This window comes from Entelurus aequoreus, linkage group LG19 (genome assembly GCF_033978785.1).
Source record: "Entelurus aequoreus isolate RoL-2023_Sb linkage group LG19, RoL_Eaeq_v1.1, whole genome shotgun sequence".
NCBI lineage: Eukaryota > Metazoa > Chordata > Actinopteri > Syngnathiformes > Syngnathidae > Entelurus > Entelurus aequoreus.
The window spans coordinates 32,519,671-32,546,561 of NC_084749.1; the positions used below are offsets into that span (position 1 = coordinate 32,519,671).

The 26,891-nt window shown below is 39.5% G+C and overlaps 1 protein-coding gene and 1 non-coding gene across 4 annotated transcripts in view; one reads left to right on the top strand and one right to left on the bottom strand.

The window, feature by feature from the left end:
* The window catches only part of hmcn1 (hemicentin 1), a 265,771-nt gene that overhangs the window by 133,244 nt on the left and 105,636 nt on the right, over positions 1 to 26,891 (top strand). For all 3 annotated transcript variants that reach the window (XM_062028319.1, XM_062028320.1, XM_062028318.1), the window contains exons 23-40: positions 1,880 to 2,007; positions 2,498 to 2,749; positions 5,205 to 5,300; positions 5,431 to 5,625; positions 5,706 to 5,836; positions 8,315 to 8,462; positions 10,216 to 10,342; positions 10,436 to 10,590; positions 10,881 to 11,159; positions 11,266 to 11,547; positions 14,009 to 14,117; positions 14,190 to 14,359; positions 14,551 to 14,705; positions 17,260 to 17,383; positions 17,516 to 17,617; positions 20,354 to 20,530; positions 20,654 to 20,805; positions 22,059 to 22,182. In XM_062028319.1, coding sequence (XP_061884303.1) covers positions 1,880 to 2,007; positions 2,498 to 2,749; positions 5,205 to 5,300; positions 5,431 to 5,625; positions 5,706 to 5,836; positions 8,315 to 8,462; positions 10,216 to 10,342; positions 10,436 to 10,590; positions 10,881 to 11,159; positions 11,266 to 11,547; positions 14,009 to 14,117; positions 14,190 to 14,359; positions 14,551 to 14,705; positions 17,260 to 17,383; positions 17,516 to 17,617; positions 20,354 to 20,530; positions 20,654 to 20,805; positions 22,059 to 22,182 — 2,906 coding nt within the window. The remainder of the gene's footprint in view (positions 1 to 1,879; positions 2,008 to 2,497; positions 2,750 to 5,204; positions 5,301 to 5,430; positions 5,626 to 5,705; positions 5,837 to 8,314; positions 8,463 to 10,215; positions 10,343 to 10,435; positions 10,591 to 10,880; positions 11,160 to 11,265; positions 11,548 to 14,008; positions 14,118 to 14,189; positions 14,360 to 14,550; positions 14,706 to 17,259; positions 17,384 to 17,515; positions 17,618 to 20,353; positions 20,531 to 20,653; positions 20,806 to 22,058; positions 22,183 to 26,891) is intronic.
* trnas-aga (transfer RNA serine (anticodon AGA)) lies at positions 7,957 to 8,038 on the bottom strand. The gene has a single exon. It is a non-coding gene; the product is annotated as a tRNA-Ser (tRNA).

Consider the following 26,891-nt stretch of genomic DNA (forward strand, 5'->3'; position numbering starts at 1 on the left):
TAGTAAGCATAGAAAACTAACTAGTCCAAACTTGTGATTTACATAACGGAGGTGTTGCTCAAAGCTCCGCTTTAAGTCCTCTAATTTTTTCAGTTACACATTTTTTTCGGTATGTGTTTTATGTAACTAAGTTGTTTTTGTAGCTTGTTTACTTCAGATTTAGTCAGTAGTCATATATTCACCTTCTGTATTTTTACTAGTAGTGTTCCTTAAGGTTCCATTTTAGGTCCTCTCTTTTGTATCATATAGGCTATTCAACTGGTGGCCAGTTGAAACATGTGTGACTTTTTTGCAGAAGGTCTTTAAAAATGTTTAACTCTGACAAAATAAATACAACAAAATCAAATGCCCACTGTAGAGGACACTGGGTCTTCCGGAATATACTGTACAAAATAGGTCTAATAATAAAGGGAGAAATCTGGCCTTAACTTTCTGGAAATGTGGCCCCCAAAACAATGTAGTTATTTATCCTTGGTAAACAATGTAAACTAATAGACAATACAATTCAAATTGTTTTGTATGTACTACAGCAGAATACAGAAACAGTTCCCATGAATATTGCACTGTATTTAAAGGGGAACTTAAATTTTTTGGGAATTTTGTCGTTCACAATTATTATGAAAGTAAATGTAAATAGAAGTCTGCTTAAAGCGGAGCCAATGCCTAAAGCGCCCGTAAAAAACAATTAAAAAAATATCCAAAAAGTGCCAACAATACTCCATTTGCATTTCATGACTTGAGTATTAACCAAGTATTAGTTATATTGTGTTTTATAAGTGCTAACGCAGACAAACTATTTATAGTGGCTCCGTAATCACTAGCGTGTGTGTCAATGTTGACATCATCGAATGGTGAGCTGCTTCCTCGCTTCCCTGCTTGTGGAAGTTTATCTAGATCATAAATCATGCCACTCAACTTGATAGTAGAAGGACGAGAATGTAATCTCACAAGTTGGTACACTTTGACAGCCAATTTAGACCCGGATACGGCAAGAACGACACAAAAAGACGCTTGGTTCCATCCCCCTTCTCTTTGCAAGTATTATGAGTCATTCTTCATCTAAACAAAATAATAACAAAATGCTATCAGTCGGCATCTAATGACAGCAAACATTGTACAGTAAGTTATGTTTTATTATGTTTGTTGGCTGTCATGAAGTCTGCAGTGAGTAATAATCAGTGATGTTGTTGAGAAAAAAAAGAGAATGTTGTGATGCGGTTTTGAAATGAATGCGCCGCATATGTTTAAAACGAGCAAAATATGTACATTAGGGCTGCAACAACTAATCGATTAAATCGATTATAAAAATAGTTGGCGATTAATTTAGTCATCGATTCGTTGGATCTATGCTATGCGCATGCGCAGAGGTTCCTTTTTTTATTTTGTATTTATTTTATTTTTTTTATAAACCTTTATTTATAAACTGCAACATTTACAAACAGCTGAGAAACAATAATCAAAAAAAGTATGGTGCCAGTATGCTGTTTTTTTCCCCCAATAAAATACTGGAAAGGATAGAAATGTAGTTTGTCTCTTTTATCAGATTATTAATCGAAGTAATAATCGACAGATTAATCGATTATCACATTCGTTGTTAGTTGCAGCCCTAATGTACATATTAAATGTTTGGTGTTTGGATGTTTTTTTAAGGGCTTTATAGGCAGATTAGAGCGACTGCATTGAAGAACTCCATTGTAAGCGGACTTTTTATTGCATTTATTTCGAATACATAAAAAAAGAAAAACATATGTGTTCTTGTCTTACATAAGGATTGTGAATTATAGGCAAAATTCCCCAAAAAGTGCAGTTCTCCTTTAAGGAATAAACTGTGTATGTGTGTGTGTTTACGTGTGTGTGTTTGTGTGTGTGTTCCTTTCAGGCACACTCAGCTGTCCTCAGGCTCATTGAAGATCCTAGAAACCAAAGTGTCAGACAGTGGACTTTATGTGTGTGTTGCCTCCAACATTGCAGGCAATATGACTCAACTTATAGACCTGAGAGTTTTGGGTAAGTTACAATGAACGCTCTTAGATAGTAGCATGTCTTGTCAGGCTTAATGCGGACAAAACTGTTGGGATTCACTTTATAATCAAATAAACAATCAATTTGGGGTTGTGCCAAATCTCCTTCACAAGACTTAAGCTCTACACACTTCTGTTTGTGTGATAAATCTTTAGGGTGAGCTGTATTTTATTCCATTTTAACTGGACAAAGCAAGGTCCATCAAGTTTTGATTGAATGTGTTTGGTGTGGAAAAACCTGAAGCGCTGACCTCAACCCCTATGCAGCCTTAGTGTTAAATTAGATCCCACAGACACACTCCAAATTCTTGTATCAAGTCTTCCTAGAGTGGCAAAGGGCTTTTTCATGTTCTCTCCTTGCCAGGTGTCCCAGTAATATTGTGCAGATATATCATACCTACTAAATAGTTTCTTTAAAAGGTTAGTCAGATGACTCTAATACGTTTTGTTCTTGGCCTCTCTCATCTGCTCCTTAGTGCCCCCCAGTATCCAAGCTGGTCCCAAAGTTGTGAAGGTCCAGATGGGTCATCCTGTCGAGCTCCTATGTATAGTACACGGGTTACCCAAGCCCAGCCTTGCCTGGACGAAAGATGACAGGAGGTACCCCGTGTCACCTGATGGTAGTCTGATTTTGGGACAAGTGGGGCTGGGTGATGAAGGAACCTACACTTGTACGGCATCCAACATTGCAGGCAAAGATGAAGCTCAAGTTCAACTGTTAGTACAAGGTTGGTTTCAAATCATAGAAGACCATGCTTGCGAAGCTGGAAATAAAGTGCATTTTGGATACAATTTGGTATTATTATAATTCAATTATAATCCCTTAGTTTGAGAATCCCAAATCAATCCCTCCACAAATGTTCAATTTTATTTTATTTTTTTAAATTTTCCAGCCTAAAATGCCTGAATTCGCAGTAGTTTTTTTTAGAAAGTTGCGCCAAAAACTGTGATGTTTTGAGGCATATTGATTTTTAATAATATTGAATCAACTTGTGATTTTAGGAATTTGTTATCAATAGTTGTTGTGTTCCTTGTAAGCTTGAACTCAAAAAGCACATGATTCCCAGAAAGATTGGAAAACAAAACACTATATTGATGTTTTAATAATTTTATACCACAGAGACATAAAAAATAGACCATGGAAGGCAGTAAAACCACATACAGTACTCTGAGTTCATTGTCAAATTACTGTACTGGTTTGTTATTACTATTAATAGTTGGGCTGTGAATCTTTGGGTGTCCCACGATTCGATTCAATATCGATTCTTGGGGTCACGATTCGATTCAAAATCGATTTTTTTTCAATTCAACACGATTCTCGATTCAAAAATGATTTTTTTCCCGTTTCAAAAGGATTCTCTATTCATTTAATACATAGGATTTCAGCAGGATCTACCCCATGACATGCAAGCAGAGTAGTAGATTTTTGTAAAAAGCTTTTATAATTGTAAAGGACAATGTTTTATCAACTGATTGCAATAATGTAAATTTGTTTGAACTATTAAATGAACCAAAAATATGAGTTATTTTATCTTTGTGAAAATATTGGACACAGTGTTGTCAAGCTTATGAGATGCGATGCAAGTGTAAGCCACTGTACACTATTGTTCTTTTTTTTTTTAAATAAATGTCTAATGATAATGTCAATGAGGAATTTTTAATCACTGCTGTGTTGAAATTGTAACTAATATTGATACTGTGTCTCCTCTCAATTGCTCTGTTTATTGCAGTTCTGAGTGTTGCTGGGTCGGGTTTGGTTTTGGAATTGGATTGCATTGTTATGGTATTGCTGTGTATTGTTTTGTTGGATTGATTAATTAAAAAAAAATTTTTTTTAAAAATAAATTAAAATAAATAATCTAAAAAAATCGTTTTTTTAAAAATGAGAATAGATTCTGAATCGCACAACGTGAGAATCGCGATTCGAATTCGAATCAATTTTTCCCCACACCCCTAATTAATAGTAATAATTACTTAAATAATTACAGAAATAAACACCACCAAAAGTTTCCTTATTGTCCTCTGTCTGTTATGTCGTCCACAAGTTTCAGACATTCTCTGTTTAGGTTTTAAGCTTGAAATGTGTTCGCCCATCTTAAAAATTCATTATTGTTCCAACACATTTACACCAGCACATAAAGAGCATTTGTAGAGATTTATAGCATAATTATTTTTGAGAGATGTATCACGCTTCAACACGTCTAACATGTAAATGCTGCTTCTTTGCTAGGTCAGCATTCCAAATAAAATATGTTCTTCATTTCCTTACCTAGGACACATAACATTCAAATAAATATTTAGATACATGTAAACTAGTAAATAAATGTCAATACTACATCACCCAGAAGGACTTTGTGCCGTAGACAGGAATCGAAAGTAGGTCTGAGCAGGCAACGACAATTGTGCCTTTTGAGCAATAAAGAGTTGATGTATTGTTACAAGTTGCTGTACCTGCCCCCGTCTACGCAAAAGACAAACATACGTTTTGATTAGACAGTTGACGTGCGCATTCAGAGTCAATCAGAGACAAATTTGATTGTTGTAAATGACTCCGTTTGACAAAAATCTGCAGGGAAGTTGCCGGTTTTATACAAAGTTGTGATGCTGCGCAAAATTCACGGGCTTTGGTTGAATTTGTTTGATTTTGGGCAGCATGCCTCGCAGTCGGAAGGTCTTGGGTTCGATCCCCAGGCTCGGGGTCTTTCTGTGTGGAGTTTGCATGTTCTACCCGTGACTGCGTGGGTTCCCTCCGGGTACTCCAGCTTCCTCCCACCTCCAAAGACATGCACCTGGGGATTGGTTGATTGGCAACACTAAATTGTCCCTAGTGTGTGAATGTGAGTGTGAATGTTGTCTATCTGTGTTGCCCTGTGATGAGATGGCGACTTGTCCAGGGTGTACTGCCCGAATGCAGCTGGGATAGGCTCCAGCACCCACCGCGACTACGAGAGATGCATGGTTGTTTAATTTGGCACAATCGCGACATCGCTAAATCCTGGAGGGACTGCCTATAGTACTAGTGCGCTATTCGGCACCGTAGGAGGCCATAACATTAGGAACAATTGATGCATATCTTAATGGCAATAATCTTATATTATGATGATGTAGAAATAGTTGTGGAATTACATAGAATACATTTTTTGTTGTTTAACTGTCCTTTATCATTAATTTGTCTATTTTCAGTTCCCCCAGTGGTTGAAGTCCTGGAGCCCCCATTCAATAGTCCTCTGCAGGAGAGAGTTGCCAACCAACGTATTGCTTTCCCCTGCCCTGCAAAAGGTATAGCACTGTATCCTCCTCTGTTGCTTTCTCATTAACATTATTGTCGAACAGATAATGTTGTGGTAAAACTGTTGACTAAACAGTAATTCACAAGTACTATCGAAATAAATTTTTTTTTTTCTTTCAGGTCTTCCCAAGCCAGTAATTCGATGGTTGCGCAACGGCCAGGAGCTGACCGGTAACGAGCCCGGTGTGTCCATCATGGAGGATGGCACACTGTTGATTCTGGCATCTTTGTCACCCCTGGACGACGGGGAGTATGTCTGTGCTGCCGCCAATGACGTTGGGTCCACTGAGAGGAAGTACCAGCTCAAAGTCAATGGTGACCAAGGCAATTCATATCCTGAGTACAACTAAAATTGGTCTTGACTGCAGCTTCCGTGATAATGTGATGTTTCCCAGTGCCCCCAACTCTCCGTGACAGTGACACATCAGGAAATATGTCCGTGGTTCAGAGCCAGCCTACCACTTTGGTCTGTGACATCACTGGAAGTCCAACCCCAGTTATCACCTGGTACAAACATGGAATTACTGTAAGTGAAATTAAACTAGATTCATACTGAAATATGTCAGCTAGTTCTGCACAGTTGTATCAGTTTCCTCAAACTCAATTTACCTGGGGGCCACTGGATGCAGAAACTGGGTGAGGCTGGGCCGCAAGAAAAGATTTCTTAAAAAAATCTGAAATGCACTTTTTAATGAATTCACCTTCTTTGAATGGCTATCCCACCCTAGCAACATACTTGCCAACCCTCCCGATTTTTCCGGGAGACTCCCGAATTTCACTGCCACTCCCGACAATCTCCCGGGGCAACTATTCTCCCGAATTTGTCCCGATTTTCACCCGGACATCAATATTAAGGGCGTGCCGTGATAGCACTGCCTTTAACGTCCTCTACAACCTGTCGTCGCGTACGCTTTATCACCATACAAATAGCGTGCCGGCCCAGACACATGTTGTATGTGACATCTGGAGACACACCCCCGCCCACCTCAACTGACGCACGGAGAGGATGGGGGGGGGTTTGGTGGTAGCGGGGGTGTATATTGTAGACCGGAAGAGTTAGGGCTGCATGGGATTCTGGGTATTTGTTCTGTTGTGTTTATGTTGTGTTACGGTGCGGATGTTCTCCCGAAATGTGTTTGTCATTCTTGTTTGGTGTGGGTTCACAGTGTGGCGCATATTCGTAACAGTGTCAAAGTTGTTTAAACGTCCACCCTCAGTGTGACCTGTGTGGCTTTTGATCAAGTATGTCTTGCAGTCCCTTACGTGTGTGTACAGAAGCCAAATACAACATGTGACTGGGCTGGCACGTTGTTAGTATAGGTTGTAGAGGGCGCTAAAGGCAGTGCCATCACGGCACGCCCTTAATATTGTTGCTTGGGTGAAAATCGGCAGACATTCGAGAGAATGGTTGCCCTGACATTCGGGAGTCTCCCGGAAAAATCGGGAGGGTTGGTAAGTGTGACGCTCTCAAGCGCCATTCATATAAAACTTGCGGACCGCACTAACATTAAATTTTCCTATTAAGGTGCCGGCCGCAAAATAACGTCTCGGCCCGCGAGCCGCAGTTGGCCCGCGTGTCTGAGACCCCTGCTCTAGATACTGTATGTCCTCTTACAGATCTGATCTACAAAAGTTTTGTGTGTATTAAAACACGTGCAAACTTGATAGCGCTGGCAAAGCTGATCTACTAAGCTTGTGTGCAGAGGATTGTGTCTTTAAAATGAGCAAAATAGGGAGCGCAACCCATTTAGCGTGTCTGTCTTTGTGTACATGCGGAATATATGCTGTTTATTAGAACACCCACAATAGCAGTAAGAAGAGATGCAAATATAATCACTTAGCACTCACACTGTGATTTATCAAGGCTAAAACTGTTCTTCTGCCGCTGTTTTGCGTCTACATTTAGCACATTTGAAAAAGTGCATGAAAACTGGCACAGTTGCGCACATGTGTCAACATAGTTCAACTGTCATAAATAAAAACGAATAGACATATTGTCTATTCAGCAATATCATTTTATAATTTGATAACTGCTGGATGACTTGAGGGGATGATTAAAACTAGTTAAATTGATTTGTTTTAGTGTCTGCTGGCATTTTTTGTGTGTGTGTTAATTTTCTTCATGTATGACATATCATATCAATGTATCAGCAATGTGAAAAAGGCAAAAAACATGCATTTTCATGCATTCCTGCATGCATTTCTGGATAATTTCAGACGCACCATCACAACATTGCCGTCCCACAGAGCGCACATTTGGCTTACTAAAGATCCTGTATGTATTCTATAGAATATCGCCCAGAGAAGATGGGTAATATTATATAATGTGTGCTGCATATTTCACAACATAACAAAATAGCACAGGTTGGACAATTGGAGCAAATGACGTCATGAATGTAGAGGTAAATGAGTCCACAACAACTGGTATAGTACACACAAAATCCTTATCTAAATTGGGTGGTCTGTGCTATTTGTGCAATTGTAGTCTTAGCAGATCACCTGCAACACGCTCACTAATAGTAAATGCAATGTCATGGTTTGCACACGTTCTTGAGGTATTTTGATCTTAGTAGCTCAGCAGCTGTGTATTCCATTTGTTCACTGGGAGTATGTCATGAATTATCTTTGAAGTTTGAAAAAGCAAATCGTTGTTGGCAGGATTCGAACCTGCGCGGGGAGACCCCAATGGATTTCTAGTCCATCGCCTTAACCGCTCGGCCACAACAACCTGTCACTGAGTGTTTCTTTATTGATCATGGACTGTGTTACTGGAGGTCTCTGCTGTCGCATACATGTACGTTGTGTCTGGGAAACTGACACCTGCTACTTCACCATGGCTTTACAAATGATTAGAAACAACTTTAGTCCATGGTTTTTGAGCATGCCTTTGTTTAGATTACAGGCAAACAGAGATCAAGCATTTGTAACAAAATCCAACAATTATGTACTTGAAATGCTTTTCACTTAGTCATTCATGATGTTATGTTAATACTTTGTTAAACAGGTAGTGACGAGTAACAGCATTCAGATTCTTGATATGGGGAAAAAGTTGAACCTACTGAAGGCAGCCGAAGCAGATGCTGGCAGCTACACCTGTACAGCAATCAACATTGCTGGCAGCACAGAAAAATACTTCTTTGTGGATGTACTGGGTGAGTAAATACAAAGAGTGATGATGTGAATCTTATAGAAAAAGCTTGGGAAGTTTGAATGTGAGTGTGATGGACATATTTCCACATTCCAAAAAAAGAACCAGCTCTTCAATGAAATTCAAAGTTGATCATGATATGGTTTATTATTATAGGAGGGGGTCACAGTGCTTAGGTTGCATTGGTTAACATTGCTACCTCTGAGGAAAAATATCCAGGTTGTGCTTTTGGTTTGGGCCCCTCACTGTAGAGTTTTGCTCACTGGGTTCTCTTCATGTACTCCAGCCTCTACTCAAAGTTACTGTACCAAAAGGTTGTGAATGATATTGTTAATGATTTTCTATCTCTACAGCCCTTTTTCTTTACCTCAGTACTAGGAATTATATTGTGCACCTTTGAACCGTGGGATCTTGGGCCAAAATTAAGTTCCAGGCCATTTTATAGTCTCTTTCGGGAGGATAGTTCTTTTACACTTTTAGGGATGGCTTACAGCGCTGAACTAATCTGATTGGATGGAAAAGTTTACATTGTGCTATTAAATTAACTCCACAAAGAAAGCTTACCATCTCGGTAGTATTAAATGTTTACTCAGGACATTCAATCGATCACAACTGGACTGTTTAGGTTTGTCTTAGAATACATTTCTCTCATTAGATTGGTCACATCTAGATTTCAAGTTGAACTCCTACAGTAGTTCAAGGTTGTGAGACCTACATTGGTCGATCTTGTCTGGTCAGAGACAAAATCTAACTAATGAAGCCTGCTCGAATGAGAGGCCAAATATCTAAAACTTCTAACCAACCCTGGAGAGGGAACAAGGTGGCACTAAATATAACTAATTAACAATGAGGAACAGGTGTGCAGGCACAACAAGGAACGGAAAATAAAGGTGCGTTCAAACAGAGATCAAACAGAAAATACTGACAAAACAAGAGCACCAGGACAGGAAGTGATTCTAAACACAGGAAAATAACGAGCCTAGTCCAAACTGTCATGAGGGATCATAACATACATGCTCCAACGTTGTTACTTGAGCTAGGTGTTAAGCCATGCTACTACCGGTACCTACAAAATTTGCTGTTTGCTCACCAACCATCATTTCTTCAACATGTGTACACCAGGGCTATTCAACTGGCGCGTAAAAGCCACGTCCGGGAGGGGAATGACACCATTCCAGCCCACGGGTTCAGTTGAAAACATGGGAGACAAATATTTTTGCAACAAATTCCTAAAAACACTAGTGTCCTCCCGTTGTATAGACTAACTTGGACCACTGTAAACACATTGGCAGATTCTTGCATTGACATTTTAACTTTGCCAGCAAGCGTAGAACGCTGGGGTCCAAATTTAGGATTTACGTAACTGAGGCGTTCCTCAACGCACCCCTTTAAGTCCTCTCCTTTTTGGCAGTTAACTTTTTTTTTCGTAATGTGATTTATGTAACAAAGGTGATTCTGAAGCTTGTTTACATCAGATGCAGTCAGTAGTCATTTGTTTAACTTCTTTAGTTATACTAGTACTGTTCCTCAAGGTTCCATTTTAGGTCCTCTCTTTTTCATCATTTGGGCTATTCAACTGGTGGCCCAGAAGTTCAGTTAAAAAACTTGTGAGACTCACATTGAAAACATTCAAGTACTGTCATAGAGATGATCTTTAACTAGCTTTTTTGCATAAGGTCCTTAAAAACAGCAGAGCGCTCAGTAGAGAAAATGGATGGATCGTTTAATTTAATAAAAACACTTTCTCTGTGCCACAGTCCCACCGACCATTGCAGAGTCAGATTCTCCACAAGATATGTCAGGAATCCTCAAACAGGAGATCATGTTGGAGTGCAAAGTGCAAGGAGTACCATTCCCGACAATCCAGTGGTACAAGGACAGAAAGTCAGTGCCATCTAAAGATGATGATCTTGGTTCAGAAGCCCTTACTATATGTCTTTTTTAATGTTCACTTATTTTCTCTTGTTTCATTTTTAGACTGATATTTCTTGGGGATCCTAATCTGGAAGTCACCAACAAAGGTCAAATTTTAAGAATAAAGAGTGCCCGTCTAGGTGACCAGGCCAGGTACCAATGTAGTGTCATGAATACAGCTGGCAAACAGTCCAAGGATTTCAATCTCAGCGTGTATGGTGAGTGGAGATAAATTAAGTGCCTCAGGTTTTGTCAACTCTTTTTATTAGGTATAGTATAACTATATACAGTATACTATAAAATGACCACCTAAATAAACCAACACCGCTCCAGAAAAAAACCCTAATTCAATTCCATATACATTATTAATGGAAGGTTTTATTTCAAGGTTTTTTAAGAGAAATTCATAGGCTTTAACTAACCAAATAATGTCATGAAAGGGTCCACAAAACAACAAATTCAACACCACATTTTCTGGATTGTTATTGTTTTTGTACTTGTGTTCAAGTTCCCCCAACCATCAAAGGTGGTAACCAAACAACGGAAGTTACCAACTTGCTGGACACGGTGGTAACACTAGAGTGTGAGGCACGGGGGGTACCACTTCCCACCATCACCTGGTTCCGAAGAGGAGAGGCCATCCTGTCTAGCCGCCAGTCTCAGTATGTAGAGCAAGGCCGTTACCTAAAAATTCCTCGGGTGCAGGCGCCCGACGCAGGCCAGTACACCTGCAAGGTGACCAGTGTGGCTGGTTTTGCTGAGAAGAACTTTGAGCTTGATGTCTACCGTAAGAGTCTGATATCATTTATAGTCATTTAGTTTTTTGGTTTAATAAAACTGAACACTGCAGAGTCTCATTCTCCTGTTGTGCTGTTCTGTTTCTATTTCCTAAGTGCCTCCTTCAATAGCAGGGTTGGAGAGTGGGCCCACTGAAAAAAAGGTGGTCCTCAGTAAGCCTCTCCTCCTGAAGTGTGAGGCAGGTGGTTACCCTCCGCCTTCCCTTACCTGGTTGAAGGATGGTGTTCCTGTCCGCGATGGAGAGAGTGTCCGTGTGCTTGATCAAGGAAGGAAAATAGAAATCCTGTCAGCCATGGTGTCAGACTCTGGTCGTTACGTTTGTGTAGCAACCAGCATCGCCGGAGAGACGGAGGTCAAGTACGATGTCAGAGTTTTGGGTATGTGCACATTCCTGCCTGGGCTTGTACTGTACTGTACATATATTGTCCATAACATTACTTTTATTTATGTTAATGTACGATAATCAAATATGCACCAGTGTGAACAACTTTTCACTCTGTAATCATTTTCCCAACATGCATTTTGCGTAAAGAACCAATCCCACATCTTCACTTCCTTGTTTACAGTGAAAGAGAATCATCCGTTCATTCCTTTATTACTCATTATTCACTTAACAACACAAATCATCGCTCTTAACAGTTACCCTATGTTCTACATGCAATGTGTTGGAACATAAACCTAAAAATTACAAATGTGCACAAAAATGTCTGGAACTTGTCAACGACAGAGCAGACAGCAGACAATAAGTGGTATTTATTTGACAAACTGTACACGCAAGTGTGTAAATTGGTCACATGTGTAAACATGCCAGCAAATGGCGCACACTGTTGGTTGAATTTGCTTTAAAAACGTTTTGTTTAAGATGCAAATAAAGCATATTTTGTTAGATTTGTTAAAAGCCGGTACTCTTTGGGGTTAGGGTTACAAAAAAACACTTAAAATATTTATTAGAAATGTATAAAATCAAACTAGGATGTAACGTTAATGAACAATATATGTAACGTTTTGGTGTTTGTCTTGACCCCAAGATGCAGAGATGTCAGGCACGTGCAGAAAATAAGCCCTTTTTTGTTAGGGAACAGACAGGTAACACAAAAAAACAGACTAAACATAAGTAAAGCGCAATGCGCACAAAGCAAAATTATCCAGCCCTGTCTTCTGGAAGCATCCTGATTGGCAACCAGGGACAAGTGTGACCTGATTCTCAATCAGGGACAAGTAAGGGAGCCAGCACTCAGACCAGTGGAATGGAGTGGAACCAAAATAAGAGCCATGGACAGGAAATAATACAAAATACTGAAATCATGACAATACAAGTCTTAAAATATCGCAACTTGTGAAGCTACTTTTTGAAAATGCTGCCTTGAAATCAGGCATTTTAAGCAGAGACAATCACAAACATCCTAGAGCAGACCTGGGCATTATGCGGCCCGCGGGCCACATCCGGCCCTTTGTGCGTCCCTGTCCGGCCCGCGTGAGGCCAATCGTAAATTACAAAATAAATTTTAAAAAGTATCTATGTCGAGTGTGCAATATAACGGTGCTGCTTTTCTTTTGAAAAGCGTTATTTGTATTACTTCCATGTGGACGTATGCGCGTGCGTGAATGTGAACAGCTGCAATCACAAATTACAAAATAAAGTTGAAAAAACATCTATGTCGTGCGCGCAATACAACTGTGCTGCTTTTATTTTGAAAAGTGTTATTTATGGTCGTATGTCCCTGTGTAACCTGTGAGTGAAGGTGCACAGCGACAAGTGATGCACGGTTTACACCCGAGACACTAAAAAGAGAAAAGTTGATGACGAATGGCGTGTTTTCAACAAGACATGGACTGCCAAGCAACGTTCCCTCTAAGGTGCGCGCCTGCGCAATTGCGCACTGCTCAAGCGTCCTCTGCGCACAGCAAATACTGTATATGCCGCGCACCAAATCAAATCCCATCTGAATTCTAAACAAAATAAACACATTTATTCTGTGTAATTTTGCAATGCAACTTTGAGTGACAGTGACATCAAGCGGCCCTAACGGTGTTCGTCAACACCGTTCAATTGAACACCGTTCAATTATTGTAACGTCTATCGAGATGCTTATAGAGGCCAGGAATTATATCGATCACTTTATTGAGCAAAACTGTTTATATTCGGCCATAACCACACCAAAAACATGAGTAAAACACTCCTATCTCGAAAAACTAGACATTTTCTGCCGTACAAACCAGGCCAAAACCAACTTGTCATCCGTCACCAACACGCATAACACTAAACCACTGGTGCGTTTATGGCCACACAAAAAGTCGGACAACTCAAACACCACACAAAGTTACACTATGACTCCTCAGTCATACGTGTGCTTATTTTACTGTCATTTAATATTAATGTTAATTTATTTATATTAATCATGGAATGCTGTTACTAGAGAAAGTTACAGGAATGCACACTTCATCCTATGCTTACATTTCATTGTGCAACATGAGGATGTTTAATTAAGGGTTACTAAAAGTGATCTCTGAAAGGGGTACAAATGATTTCCAAAGCAGTGCTTTTGGTATAAAGTTAAGTTAGGTTAAATGAAAGTATTATTATTATTATTAAATATTAATTATTATTATTATTATTATTATTATTCTTTATCTTACAGTATACAGTATATCAAAAACAATATTGAGCAAAATTGTATTGAAATATTGTCGATGTGGCCCTCCAGCAGTGCTCGGGTTGCTCATGCAGCCCCTGGTAAAAAGTAATTGCCCACCCCTGTCCTAGAGGGACTGATTTATACATCCAAGCGTCCCCACTCACAGAATGTATTTTTTTCAAAAAGCATATGTTTTCCGTAGTGCCACCTTTTATTGATGGAGCAGATGAAGGGACTGACAGCACAGTGATAATCAACAGTCCTCTGGAACTGGACTGTCACGCCACTGGGACACCTGCACCTGTCATCACGTAAGACCGCTGGCATTTTTGTTCCCACTGAATCACATGCAATCATAGTCCTTGTAAACATGTCTTTTGCAGGTGGTATAAAGATGGACAACAAATCAGTCAGGACGAGGGCTTGCGGCTCGCAACCAACGGGTGGCGACTGGTTATTCCTCGCACTCAGGTCTCTGACACAGGTCGCTTTCAGTGTGTGGCCACCAGTGAAGCAGGAGAGCACGAGAAGGACTTCAATGTGATTATACATGGTAATGCTGTCTTCAAATGTGGAAGAATCCTGACAGTATTGAAAATAATATTTTGCTAATACAGTCTATTGTAATGCAAGCTGCAGGAAAACTTTAGGTGAAGGTATTCTCTCTTTCTTGCTTGATCTAAAGGTGATTTTTTTTCTAATTTCCTGCTCAAAAAAATAAGTTTTCCTTCTGAAATTTTGCAGTACCTCCATCCATTCGCACCACTGGGACCGCTGACCGTGCGGTGGTTCTACATAAACCTATCAGTCTGGAGTGTATCTCCAGTGGCGTCCCTCCCCCCACCATTACCTGGCTGAAAGATGGTCGACCCGTTGATACGTCACAGGAGCATTTTAAGGTTAGTTTGTTGATTATCTTAATATGACGTTCATTGTGTCATGAAAATAGTTGCTTCTCTTCTCTTTCTTCCCGTCCATTTATCTGCTTTCTTTTGTATTTAAAGTTATAATTACATATATGTATTGTTGTATTTGAAACACTTGTATTGTAAATAAGAGAGGTAATTATTGGTATTATCCATTATCATTAGTGTTATTTCTATTGGTATTTGTATTACTCAATTTGTAGAGTAATAATGCTCATTGTCATTTCTGTATTATTTATTTCACTAATGGCTTCTTTGCTATCACTTTTACCATCATATTTGTACATATCCTATTTGCTGATGTTGTTATGTTGTTGTTTTGCTATTGTTATTGTTATTGTTGTTTGCTGTTGTTGTTGTCTCCCTGTCTTTGTTGTCTATCCCCGTCTTGTCCCCACAATTTCCCCCTCTGTCTTCCTTTTTTTCTCTTTCTATCCCCTCCTGCTGCGGCCCGGCTGCACCAAATAATAATATAAATCCATTTAATAAAGTCAAATACAAATAAGGCAACAAGAGAAGTATCCCACACTTCTCTTTTGTAAAGTAAATCTGTACAGCCGATATGGGCATCTACATCAACTATATGATTCGCCTGAGTAGCTGGACAGGACAAAAAAATAAATAAATGTTGCTTCATTTAACCTACAGTACTTGATGTACAGAGCAGAGAAACAGGAATGAGATGCAAAGATAACTATAAACATACCTCGGTTTTTGTGCCCACTATAAACATACCTCAGTTTTTCTGACCCTCACTTTTCGCAGGGCTCCATTTGGCGAAAAATGTTCCCCTTTTGTATACCATCTGGGTTATCGTACGGCCAAACAATACAATAATAAACAGATCCACAGTCTGTTTATCATTCCGCGGAATCAAGTGCCCAACCAAAGAAACCCACCCTTGGGTAACTTTGTCTTGTCGGGTTATTAAAGGGGTCCTAATATGCAAAACGACTTTTCTTACCTCATGGTACCTGTTTTGTGTATTTGTGATCGCCGTAAGTAATAAATATGTAAAATCAAACCATTGAGGCATGGCGGGGAAATTGATAAAATATCTTCCATTCTTCCAACCTGCTTCAAGCGAGCCGATTTGAGACTTGATTGACATATTTTGTCTTAGTTACATCAGCGGATATCTCCATATATGGTAAAGGTTTACCCAAATAGTTTTGTGCGAGTCCGCCTTTTTGATTTAGTTGTAGTCACTAAGTTCTTTTTCTTTTTCTTTATCCTCTTGTTGTGGGACAGACTGGCTCATACATGCACATGCATGCTAAAATCCTCCATTGTTGTCATTTCTAATAAAAATAAGAGTAAAGTTCTAACTTATATCTGTCAATAGAGTCGATATGTAAGCGCTAAAAACTACAGCATGGCTGGTGGAGTGCAGACGCAGTCCAAGGAGGCTTTTATGACCAAAGCACTCCCATTACATGTTATGTAGACCACAATAAAATGACTACAAAATAACCCACAATGGGATATTGTGGGTTTGAATTGAATTGATTGATTGGTTTCAATTGTTGATCTCGATGCCCGTATTCACGGTATACTTCTCTTGTTGCATTATTTGTGTTTAACTTTATAAAATGTTTGGATATATTTAATGTTTGGCGTAACGCGGACCAGATCTGGAGGGGATAGAAAGAAGACAGAGGTGGGGAATAGTGGGGACAAGACAGAGAGAGACAACAACAAAAACACGAACCACATTAGAGCTACATCTGCAGATACACTACATACGCATATCATACCAGTATTCATAAAAAATAATTACTCAAGTAAATATTACAAATATTGACAATCAGTCATTAATACACTGTAATTATAACAATTATCATCAATCAATCAATGTTTATTTAAATAGCCCTAAATCACAAGTGTCTCAAAGGGCTGCACAAGCCACAACGACATCCTCTGTTCAGATCCCACATCAGGGCAAGGAAAAACTCAACCCAGTGGGATGACAATGAGAAACCTTGGAGAGGACCGCAGATGTGGGTGACCCCCCCCCTCTAGGGGAGACCGGTGCAATGGACGTCGAGTGGGTCTAGCATAATATTGTGAAAGTCCAGTCCATAGTGGATATAACAGAATAGTGAGAGTCCAGTCCATAGTGGGGCCAGCAGGAGACCATCCCGAGCGGAGACAGGTCAGCAGCGCAGAGATGTCCCCAACCGATGCACAGGGGAGTGGTCCACCCCGGGTCCCGACTCTGGACAGCCAGCACTTCATCCATGGCCACCGGACCTGTGCCCCCCCCCTTCCACAAGGGAGAGGGGGACAGAGCAGAAAAGAAAAGAAACGGCAGATCAACTGGTCTAAAAGGCTTTAAAGGCTAGAGTATACAAATGAGTTTTAAGATGGGACTTATATGCTATTATATTAATAATAGGGTTGTGCAATGTAGACGATATAACTATATATAAATGAATAAACAGATTACTAATGAAAACCAACTTTGTCTCTCATTAGCCGTGTTTGTTCATGCGCATTTCTGTGTGCATGTGTCTTTGCACGCCAGCTGGTGTCAGCAGACAGGGTGCTAAAGGTCAAGGGGGCAAGACAAGAGGATTATGGGAAATACACCTGTCTGGCCACAAATGCTGCTGGTGAAGCTCAAAAGAACATAAGACTCAGTGTCCATGGTAACGAAACTAAACACAATATCTGTCTATCCCAAATGTCTAGTTCTTTCTGTTTATTGTCATGCATTTCTCATCAGGCATCCATTACATTGTTCTTATGTACGTATGTTTGTTAATATGTGTGCGCCACAGTGCCCCCAACAATTTCCCCCTCTGGAGAAAGCATCAACCAGACCATCCTGTCGGGCTTCTCTACTCAGCTTGAGTGCAAGGCCACAGGCAGCCCATTACCTGGTGAGACTCACAAAGGTTTTCTTCTCTCCTCTTCTAGTTCCACGGTGTATTGGTGACCCCTGTTACAGCCTCGGCTTTCCCATGAATGTGTCAGCAGAAAATTGATCTCAGATGACTCCCCACGGGCGACTTAGCTCTCTTCTCACCGCCATTTATTCCATGCACCTTCGCGTGTACTGTACAGATAAGCACGCACATTCCAACTTAATGGAGTATTTTCTTGGGTTGTGTCTGTATTCTTTGAGCAGATGTCATATTACAACACTGCGAGAGTCTGTGAAATAAGGTCACACATACACTACCGTTCAAAAGTTTGGGGTCACATTGAAATGTCCTTATTTTTAAAGGAAAAGCACTGTACTTTTCAATGAAGATAACTTTAAACTAGTCTTAACTTTAAAGAAATACACTCTATACATTGCTAATGTGGTAAATGACTATTCTAGCTGCAAATGTCTGGTTTTTGGTGCAATATCTACATAGGTGTATAGAGGCCCATTTCCAGCAACTATCACTCCAGTGTTCTAATGGTACAATGTGTTTGCTCATTGGCTCAGAAGGCTAATTGATGATTAGAAAACCCTTGTGCAATCATGTTGACACATCTGAAAACAGTTTAGCTCGTTACAGAAGCTACAAAACTGACCTTCCTTTGAGCAGATTGAGTTTCTGGAGCATCACATTTGTGGGGTCAATTAAACGCTCAAAATGGCCAGAAAAAGAGAACTTTCATCTGAAACTCGAAAGTCTATTCTTGTTCTTAGAAATGAAGGCTATTCCACAAACTTGTTTGGGTGACCCCAAACTTTTGAACGGTAGTGTAAATCTATTAGAAATGTAAGTTTACTCATCATACATGGAGGGTGTCTTCATCAGTGTGTCACTTCAACAGTCAAAATACATAATTGTCTTACATGGTCTCTAGCAGGGGCTCTTACCTTTTTGACCTCGGGGCCCAACTTCTCCACTACAGCGTGGCCCATGGGCCTACTCAATTATTGACACTGAATTACTGATTTAACTCTTGATTTTATTTGTATTCAATAATTATATCTAAACAATTTACTGTTTAACAGGATAAAGCAGCGGCTTTACTCTGACAGAGCTTCTCACCGGATGACACGGTCATTGGAGCGTTAAAAAAAAATATATATATATATATATTTAAGCGGCCGAAATGAGTTTCCTCCGCCGGGTGGCGGGGCTCTCCCTTACAGATAGGGTGAGAAGCTCTGCCATTCGGGAGGAGCTCAAAGTAAAGCCGCTGCTCCTCCACATGGAGAGGAGCCAGATGAGGTGGTTCGGACATCTGGTCAGGATGCCACCCGAACGCCTCTCTAGAGAGGTGTTTAGGGCACATCCGACCGGTAGGAGGCCACGGGGAAGACCCAGGACACGTTGGGTACACTATGGCCTGGGAACGCCTCGGGATCCCCCGGGAAGAGCTGGACCAAGTGGCTGGGGAGAGGAAAGTCTGGGCTTCCCTGCTTAGGCTGCTGCCCCCGCGACCCGACCTCGGATAAGCAGAAGAAGATGGATTTTAAATTTTAAATTATCAGCGCTAATGTTCAATGTTATCAAATGTATCAGTGTGACGTCATATTGGCACAATAGTTATCTGTCCGATATTTATCATGCACCCCTGCTAATACTACAAAGTCAACATGCTGATTGTTTAATATTTCTTCAAAAAATCTATATTGTATTAGCTTTGAAAATTAAATATATCAAAATGGTCTCCGCATCTTTTGATTATTCAGTGTGGAGAGCTCAGTGAAAAAAGTTTGGACACCCCTGTACTAAAAGAACTAAACGTCTTAATGAGGTTACTATTTACACCAGTGTTTTTCAACCTTTTTTGAGCCGAGGCACATTTTTTGCGTTGGAAAAATCGGGAGGCACACCACCAGCAGAAATCATAAAAAAACAAAACACAGTTGACAGTAAAAAGTCGTCACAATTGTTGGATATGACTTTAAACCATAACCAAGCATGCATTAATATAGCTCTTGTCTCAAAGTAGGTGTACTGTCACGACCTGTCACATCACACCGTGACTTATTTGGAGTTGTTTGCTGTTTTCCTGTATGTAGTGTTTTAGTTCTTGTCTTGCGGTCCTATTTTGGTGGCTTTTTCTCTTTTTTTGGTATTTTCCTGTAGCAGTTTCACGTCTTCCTTCGAGCGATTTTTCCCGCATCTACTTTGTTTTAGCAATCAAGAATATTTCAGTTGTTTTTATCCTTCTTTGTGGGGACATTGTTGATTGTCATGTCATAATCGGATGTACATTGTGGACGCCGTCTTTGCTCCACAGTAAGTCTTTGCTGTCGTCCAGAATTCTGTTTTTGTTTACTTTGTAGCCAGTTCAGTTTTAGTTTCGTTCTGCATAGCCTTCCCTAAGCTTCAATGCCTTTTCTTAGGGGCAGTCACCTTTTGTTTATTTTTGGTTTAAGCATTAGACACCTTTTTACCTGCACACTGCCTCCCGCTGTTTCCGACATCTACAAAGCAATTATATACCGGCTGCCACCTACTGGTATGGAAGAGTATTACACGGTTACTAAGCACCGACACTCAACAACAACACATCATTTGCAGACTATAATTACTGGTTTGTAAATAATATTTTTAACCCAAATAGGTGAAATTAGATCATCTCCCACAGCACACCAGACTGTATCTCACGGCACAGTGGTTGAAAAACACTGATTTACACAAGTTCCTTTGTTGTCTTAGCAATAACATGGTACAAAGATGGACGGCCTCTGACAAGCGCAGCTGGGATGACAATGCTGAAGCGGGGCCAGGTGCTGGAGATTGAAAGAGCCCAGCTATCTGACACCGGGATGTACAGATGTGTAGCAGTCAACTTGGCTGGAGCTGCAGAGATATCCCACAGCTTGCAGGTGTTCGGTCAGTGGCTTTGTTTTCCATAGCAACACATGTCTTCTGCGTCTGTTTGCTTCAGTAACAATGTGAGACGGCTGACGTGGATTTGTGCAGTAAAAAAAATGGTTTCTTGTCTTTCTTACGCAGTGCCTCCGCTCATCTCCAGCCGAGGTGGCACAGTAACCGTGGTAGTGAACGAGCCGGGCAAGCTGGAATGTGAGGCCACCGGGGTGCCTTTACCTAACCTCACCTGGCTCAAAGACGGTAGCCCTGTGGCAAGCGTGTCTCACGGCATACAGGTTTTGTATCATCATTTTTATTATTAAGCTAGCACACTGCAAAAAGTCAGTGTTCAAAAACAAGAAAAAAAATGAAAAAATTAGGGGCATTTTACTTGAACTAAGCAAAATTATCTGCCAATAGAACAAGAAAATTTGGCTTGTCAAGACTTTCCAAAACAAGTAAAATTAGCTAACCTCAATGAACCCAAAAATACCTTAAAATAAGTATTTTCTCACTAATAACAAGTGCACGTTTCTTGATAGAAAAAACAAATATGAGACCTTTTTTCTCAATATGTTGAAAAATATTCTTAAATTAAGTAAATGCTAGTGCCATTATCTTGACATAATGATATGCGCTCGGCATTACATTTCTTGCATTTTCCCATCGATAACATGACATTGCGCCAAGTGCATGCTCTTTCAGTCAAATATATATATATATATATATATATATATATATATATATATTGTCAAATATATATATATATATATATATATATATATATATATATATATATATATATGTCAAATATATATATATATATATATTGTCAAATATATATATATATATATATATATATATATATATATATATATATATATATATATATATATATATATATATATTTACAGCCGAGCCCCCGACCAAATTTTTTTAATTGTAATTTTGAAGAATTTATCTGAATGTGCTTGAACTATTTCTGTTCAAAATTGTTTGAAATGTCACATCTTAAATGTTTAAATATTAACTGTCAGTTTGCTGTACTGTGCCAACTGTACTACTATATGAATACGTGTTTTCTATTGTTTCATTAAAAATAAAACAGCAAAGTCCATTTGGCTGTCATCTGTTTTAATTATGAGACAAAATTGTGTCAAAGTCATGATTTTTTATTTCATTCTTGAAATAAGAAATTCTTACTTTGAAAAAGCAGTTTTATACTTGTGAGTGTTGATGACAGCTTTGCAACAGTTGATATTCTAGTTTCAAGCATGTTTTACTCAATATAGGTCATAAAATCTCAGCAACAAGCTATAATATCTTACTGTGATAATTTAGGACCAAAACACTTAAAATAAGTAAAACAGTCATATTACATAAAATCTGTTTAGTGAGAAGAAGTATCTTATCAGACAGAAAATAAGCAAATATCACCCTTATTTGAGATATTTAATCTTACTTATATTTCAGTTTTTGCAGTGTAATGCGACATGATTTAATGTGCATGGTTATGAGTAGACAGACATGCTCTCTAACTGTCCCTTAGGTCTTGTCTGGTGGCCGAGTGCTGTCTGTGAACAGTGCACAGGTGAGTGACACAGGCAGGTACACCTGTGTCGCTGTCAACGCTGGAGGAGAACAACAAAGGGATTATGAGCTGAGGGTTTATGGTGAGTCCATTGTCATTTATTTTCATTTTTTTCGCTAATTCTTCTGAAATATCCAGCCATACAGTATAAGTTAATACTTCTAAAACTGTTCGTCAAAGTCTGGTCCAAAAATTCCCAGCTGTCTTGGTTAACTGTCAAGGGAAGGATCAATGATTCTGTTATTATTTATATTAAGAAAAACTATTTTAACAACAAAGAAATCTAAGAAATCTTACTTCACAGCAATTCATCAATAATCCACACATCAACAGAACGATGTTTTTTAATACCTCCTTGTCAAACTAATTTAATGCAGAAGACTGCAGTATAGAGCAATGGTAGCCTGGAATTCACTTCCTCAATTTTTGATCATGGGAATTATTTCAGTAACTTTTTGCAAAAGTTTATGACATTATATATTTACACAATTGTTTTTCTGGATTGCGCGCAAATAATGGTACTTTTTTTTTTCATAAACAATATTGTATTTTTATTGCTACACTTGCATGACAATTGTATGTGAGTGCTTTTTTCCATGCTAAAAATTAGAGATGTCCGATAATATCGGCAGTCCGATATTACCGGCCGATAAATGCTTTAAAATGTAATATCGGAAATCATCGGTATCGGTTTAAAAAAGTAAAATGTATGACTTTTTAAAACGCCGCTGTACGGAGTGGTACACGGACGTAGGGAGAAGTACAGAGCGCCAATAAACCTTAAAGGCACTTCCTTTATGTGCCGGTCCAATCACATAATATCTACGGCTTTTTACACACACAAGTGAATTCAATTCATACTTGGTCAACAGCCATACAGGTCACACTGAGGGTGGCCGTATAAACAACTTTAACACTGTTAAAAATATGCGCCACACTGTGAACCCACACCAAAGAAGAATGACAAACACATTTCGGGAGAACATCTGCACCGTAACACAACATAAACACAACAGAACAAATACCCAGAACCCCTTGCAGCACTAACTCTTCCAGGACGCTACAATATACACCCCCCGCTACCCCGTACCACCAACCTCAACCCCGCCCCCTCCCAACCCCGCCCACCTCAACCTCCTCATGCTCTCTCAGGGAGAGCATGTCCCAAATTCCAAGCTGCTGTTTTGAGGCATGTTAAAAAAAAAAATGCACTTTGTGACTTCAATAATAAATATGGCAGTGCCATGTTGGCATTTTTTTCCATAACTTGAGTTGATTTATTTTGGAAAACCTTGTTACATTGTTTAATGCATCCAGCGGGGCATCACAACAAAATTAGACATAATAATGTGTTAATTCCACGACTGTATATATCTATCGATTGATATCGGAATCGGTAATTAAGAGTTGGACAATATCGGAATATCGGATATCTGCAAAAAAAGCCATTATCGGACATCTCTACTAAAAATATATTCTGTTGTCTAGATCGCGCTTCAATATAGCCTAAAAAAGGTGTTACATATTATATTTATGTGCTGCATGTCAACAACATAACGAAAGAGCAGAGGTTTGACTAGCAAATGATGTCATGAATGTGGAAGAAATGAGTGTCTACGCAAAAACCTATTTTGAATAGGGCGGTCTGCAACACTTGTTTTTTTTTACTTTGCACTCACGAATTGGCACACATTCCTAGTGTTTTGCTTACCTGGCCAATAAAGATGAGTCTGATTCTGAGTCTGTTTCTGATTCTGGGATTATGTGGATTTTAGTAGATCCGGCCCATTGTGTTTAATCCAACTCTGGTGTATTTTGTGTAATCTGTTGTTGGATTCAATATATCCATAAGAAATTGTTTAATAATAAGTTATTCACAGATGCATGAACAACATTCTTCTCAGGACAGAAGGTCTCCTCGTTGTATTGTTTTTTTTCAAGCTCCCCATTCTTTGTTTTAATGACAAATTATTATTGACATCATACCAGACCACCAGATCACACTTGATGTGAGGGCCGAATAGGCTTAGCTTTACAATAGACATTGTCAGCTTCCTGCATGGAGCTGACATGATGGCATAGCAGTTGTTATACAAGTCCAATCAGAGCGGATGTCAGTTTGGCAAGAAAAAGACCAGTAGTTTACATACAGGGAATCGTAAAGGCTGTGCATGTGTGTCTGTCCCAGCGCGGCTGTTAAAGCGGACACTGGTCGTATGTGGAATGCAAACATCCACATGGTGTTGGTTTCCTCTGAAAGATCAAGAAGTGCTTGTCCTGAGAAATGAAGGCAGATTTGCTGTGGTAATTGCTACCATTCTTCGGCAGCTTCCTGCGTCTGATCCAGTACTGTTGAGGGCCGGCGTTTGTCCTACCCCAGTGACTTGCTCCCTGTCTGTCCATGATGCAGAGGAAATTGCCTGAAAGCCATTTTTCTCAATCGGGCTACATTTACGCAAACAAGGAAAAACATAAAGAAAAATAGTAAACAAAAAAAACATGAGTAAAGACTGCAATACTTAGCGGGTAAAGTTAAACACACTTAAAGCCCCCTCGTGCACCCAGAGGCCCCAAAACAGGCATTACATGTGTTCCTTATGCGACATGATTGATCAGTTTGAAGATTAGTTGTCTAAAATTTCACCAGTTTTTTTTGTTTAGTTTTTTATATCATTGCATTGTGTTTTTGATTGCGATGGTTGGTTGAAGTTTATTTCGAACATGATAACAGTTTCAACATGCTAGCATTTATCTTTACAACATGCTCGAAAAGAAGTGTAGAAATATGGGGAAATAACTACAAAAGTACACTTCGTTCACTAACGGTGTTACAAAAAAGATCAGATAGAATAATACATAATGCTGGATATAAAGAACACACAAATCCTTTATTTATTGAATCAAAAATAGTGAAATTCCACGACATAGTGAATTTGAAAACATCTAAAATTATACACAAAGCCTACTATAATCTGCTACCCAAGAATATACAACAATTATTCTCAACAAAAGAGGAGAAATATAATCTTAGAGAAAAATGTAATTTAAAACATTTGTATGCACGTACAACACTTAAGACTTTCAGTATATCAGTATGTGGAATTAAATTATGGAATGGATTAAGCAAAGCAATCAAACAATGTATTAATATGATCCACTTCAAGAAACTCTTCAAACTTAAAGTGTTTACAAAGTAAAAAGAAGAAGAACCATGATAAACATTCTCAATTAATTTTATCCATTTATTCATTTTCAAAATAATCTTACTCATCTCATCATATGAAATATAACTTACTTCACCAATTATTATTTATTTATTTATTTTTATTGTGATTACTTATGGAGTATATTGTGAATAAATTGAAGTGAACAAATGTTTTAGCAACTGTTATGTAAAAGCAAAGGGGTAGGATTAAATAGGCTGTGCTTCTTCCTACTCCTTTTTGAACATGTTGTAAAGAGAAACTGGAAATTGTAATGTATCATGTTGTATGCTTGCATGTTCGAAATAAACTCAAACTCAACTCAACTCAAGGAGAAGGAATAAGCAGAGCTTGTTTAATCCCACCCCTTTTCCACTTCATAGCAGTTTCTTACACATACTGTATATGTTCACTTTCTGTTTTCAATGCTCAACGCCAGGACCTCATTCGACAAGTTCTTAACGTTGTTTCAATGTCGTGTGCCTGCTAGGAAAGCCCAAATTATGAAAAAGAGCGGACCAAAAACGGAACCTTGAGGAACACCACTAGTATAGCTAAAGAAATTGAACAAACGATTACTGACTGCGTCTGAAGTAAACAACATACAGCAACACCTTGGTTACGAAATCACTTCATGAAAATAAATGTGTAACTCCCAAACAGGGGAGGACTTAAAGGGGTGCCTTGAGGAGCGCCTCAGTTATGTAAATCACAAGTTTGGACTCCACTGTTCGAGGTTAAACTGTCATTGCAAGGATCTGCCAATGTTTTTACAGTGGTCCTAGTTTCTATACACAACAGGAGTATTGCGGTGTTTTTAGGAATTTGCTGCAAAGTTGTGCACTGAACTTGTAGGCCGGTATCATCAATAAATCAATCAATGTTTATTTATATAGTCCTAAATCTCAAGTGTCTCAAAAGGCTGCACAAGCCACGACGACATCCTCGGTTCAGAGCCCACAAAAGGGCAAGGAAAAACTCACAACCCAGTGGGATGTCAATGTGAATGACTATGAGAAACCTTGGAGAGGACCGCAGATGTGGGTGACCCCCCCACCCCACCACCACCACATCTGCCTAGGGGAGACCGGATGCAATGGACGTCGAGTGGGTCTAGCATAATATTGTGAAAGTCCAGTCCATAGTGGATCTAACATAATAGTGAGAGTCCAGTCCATAGTGGGGCCAACAGGAGACCATCCCGAGCGGAGACGGGTCAGCAGCGCAGAGATGTCCCCAACCGATGCACAGGCGAGTGGTCCACCCCGGGTCCCGACTCTGGACAGCCAGCACTTCATCCATGGCTACCGGACCTGTGCCCCCCCTCCACAAGGGAGAGGGGGGCAGAGGAGAAAAGAAAAGAAACGGCAGATCAACTGGTCTAAAAAGGGGGGTCTATTTAAAGGCTAGAGTATACAAATGAGTTTTAAGATGGGACTTAAAAGCTTCTACTGAGGTAGCATCTCTAACTGTTACCGGGAAGGCAGTCCAGAGTACTGGGGCCCGAATAGAAAACGCTCTTTAGCCCGCAGACTTTTTTTGGGCTCTGGGAATCACTCATAAGCCGGAGTTCTTTGAACGCAGATTT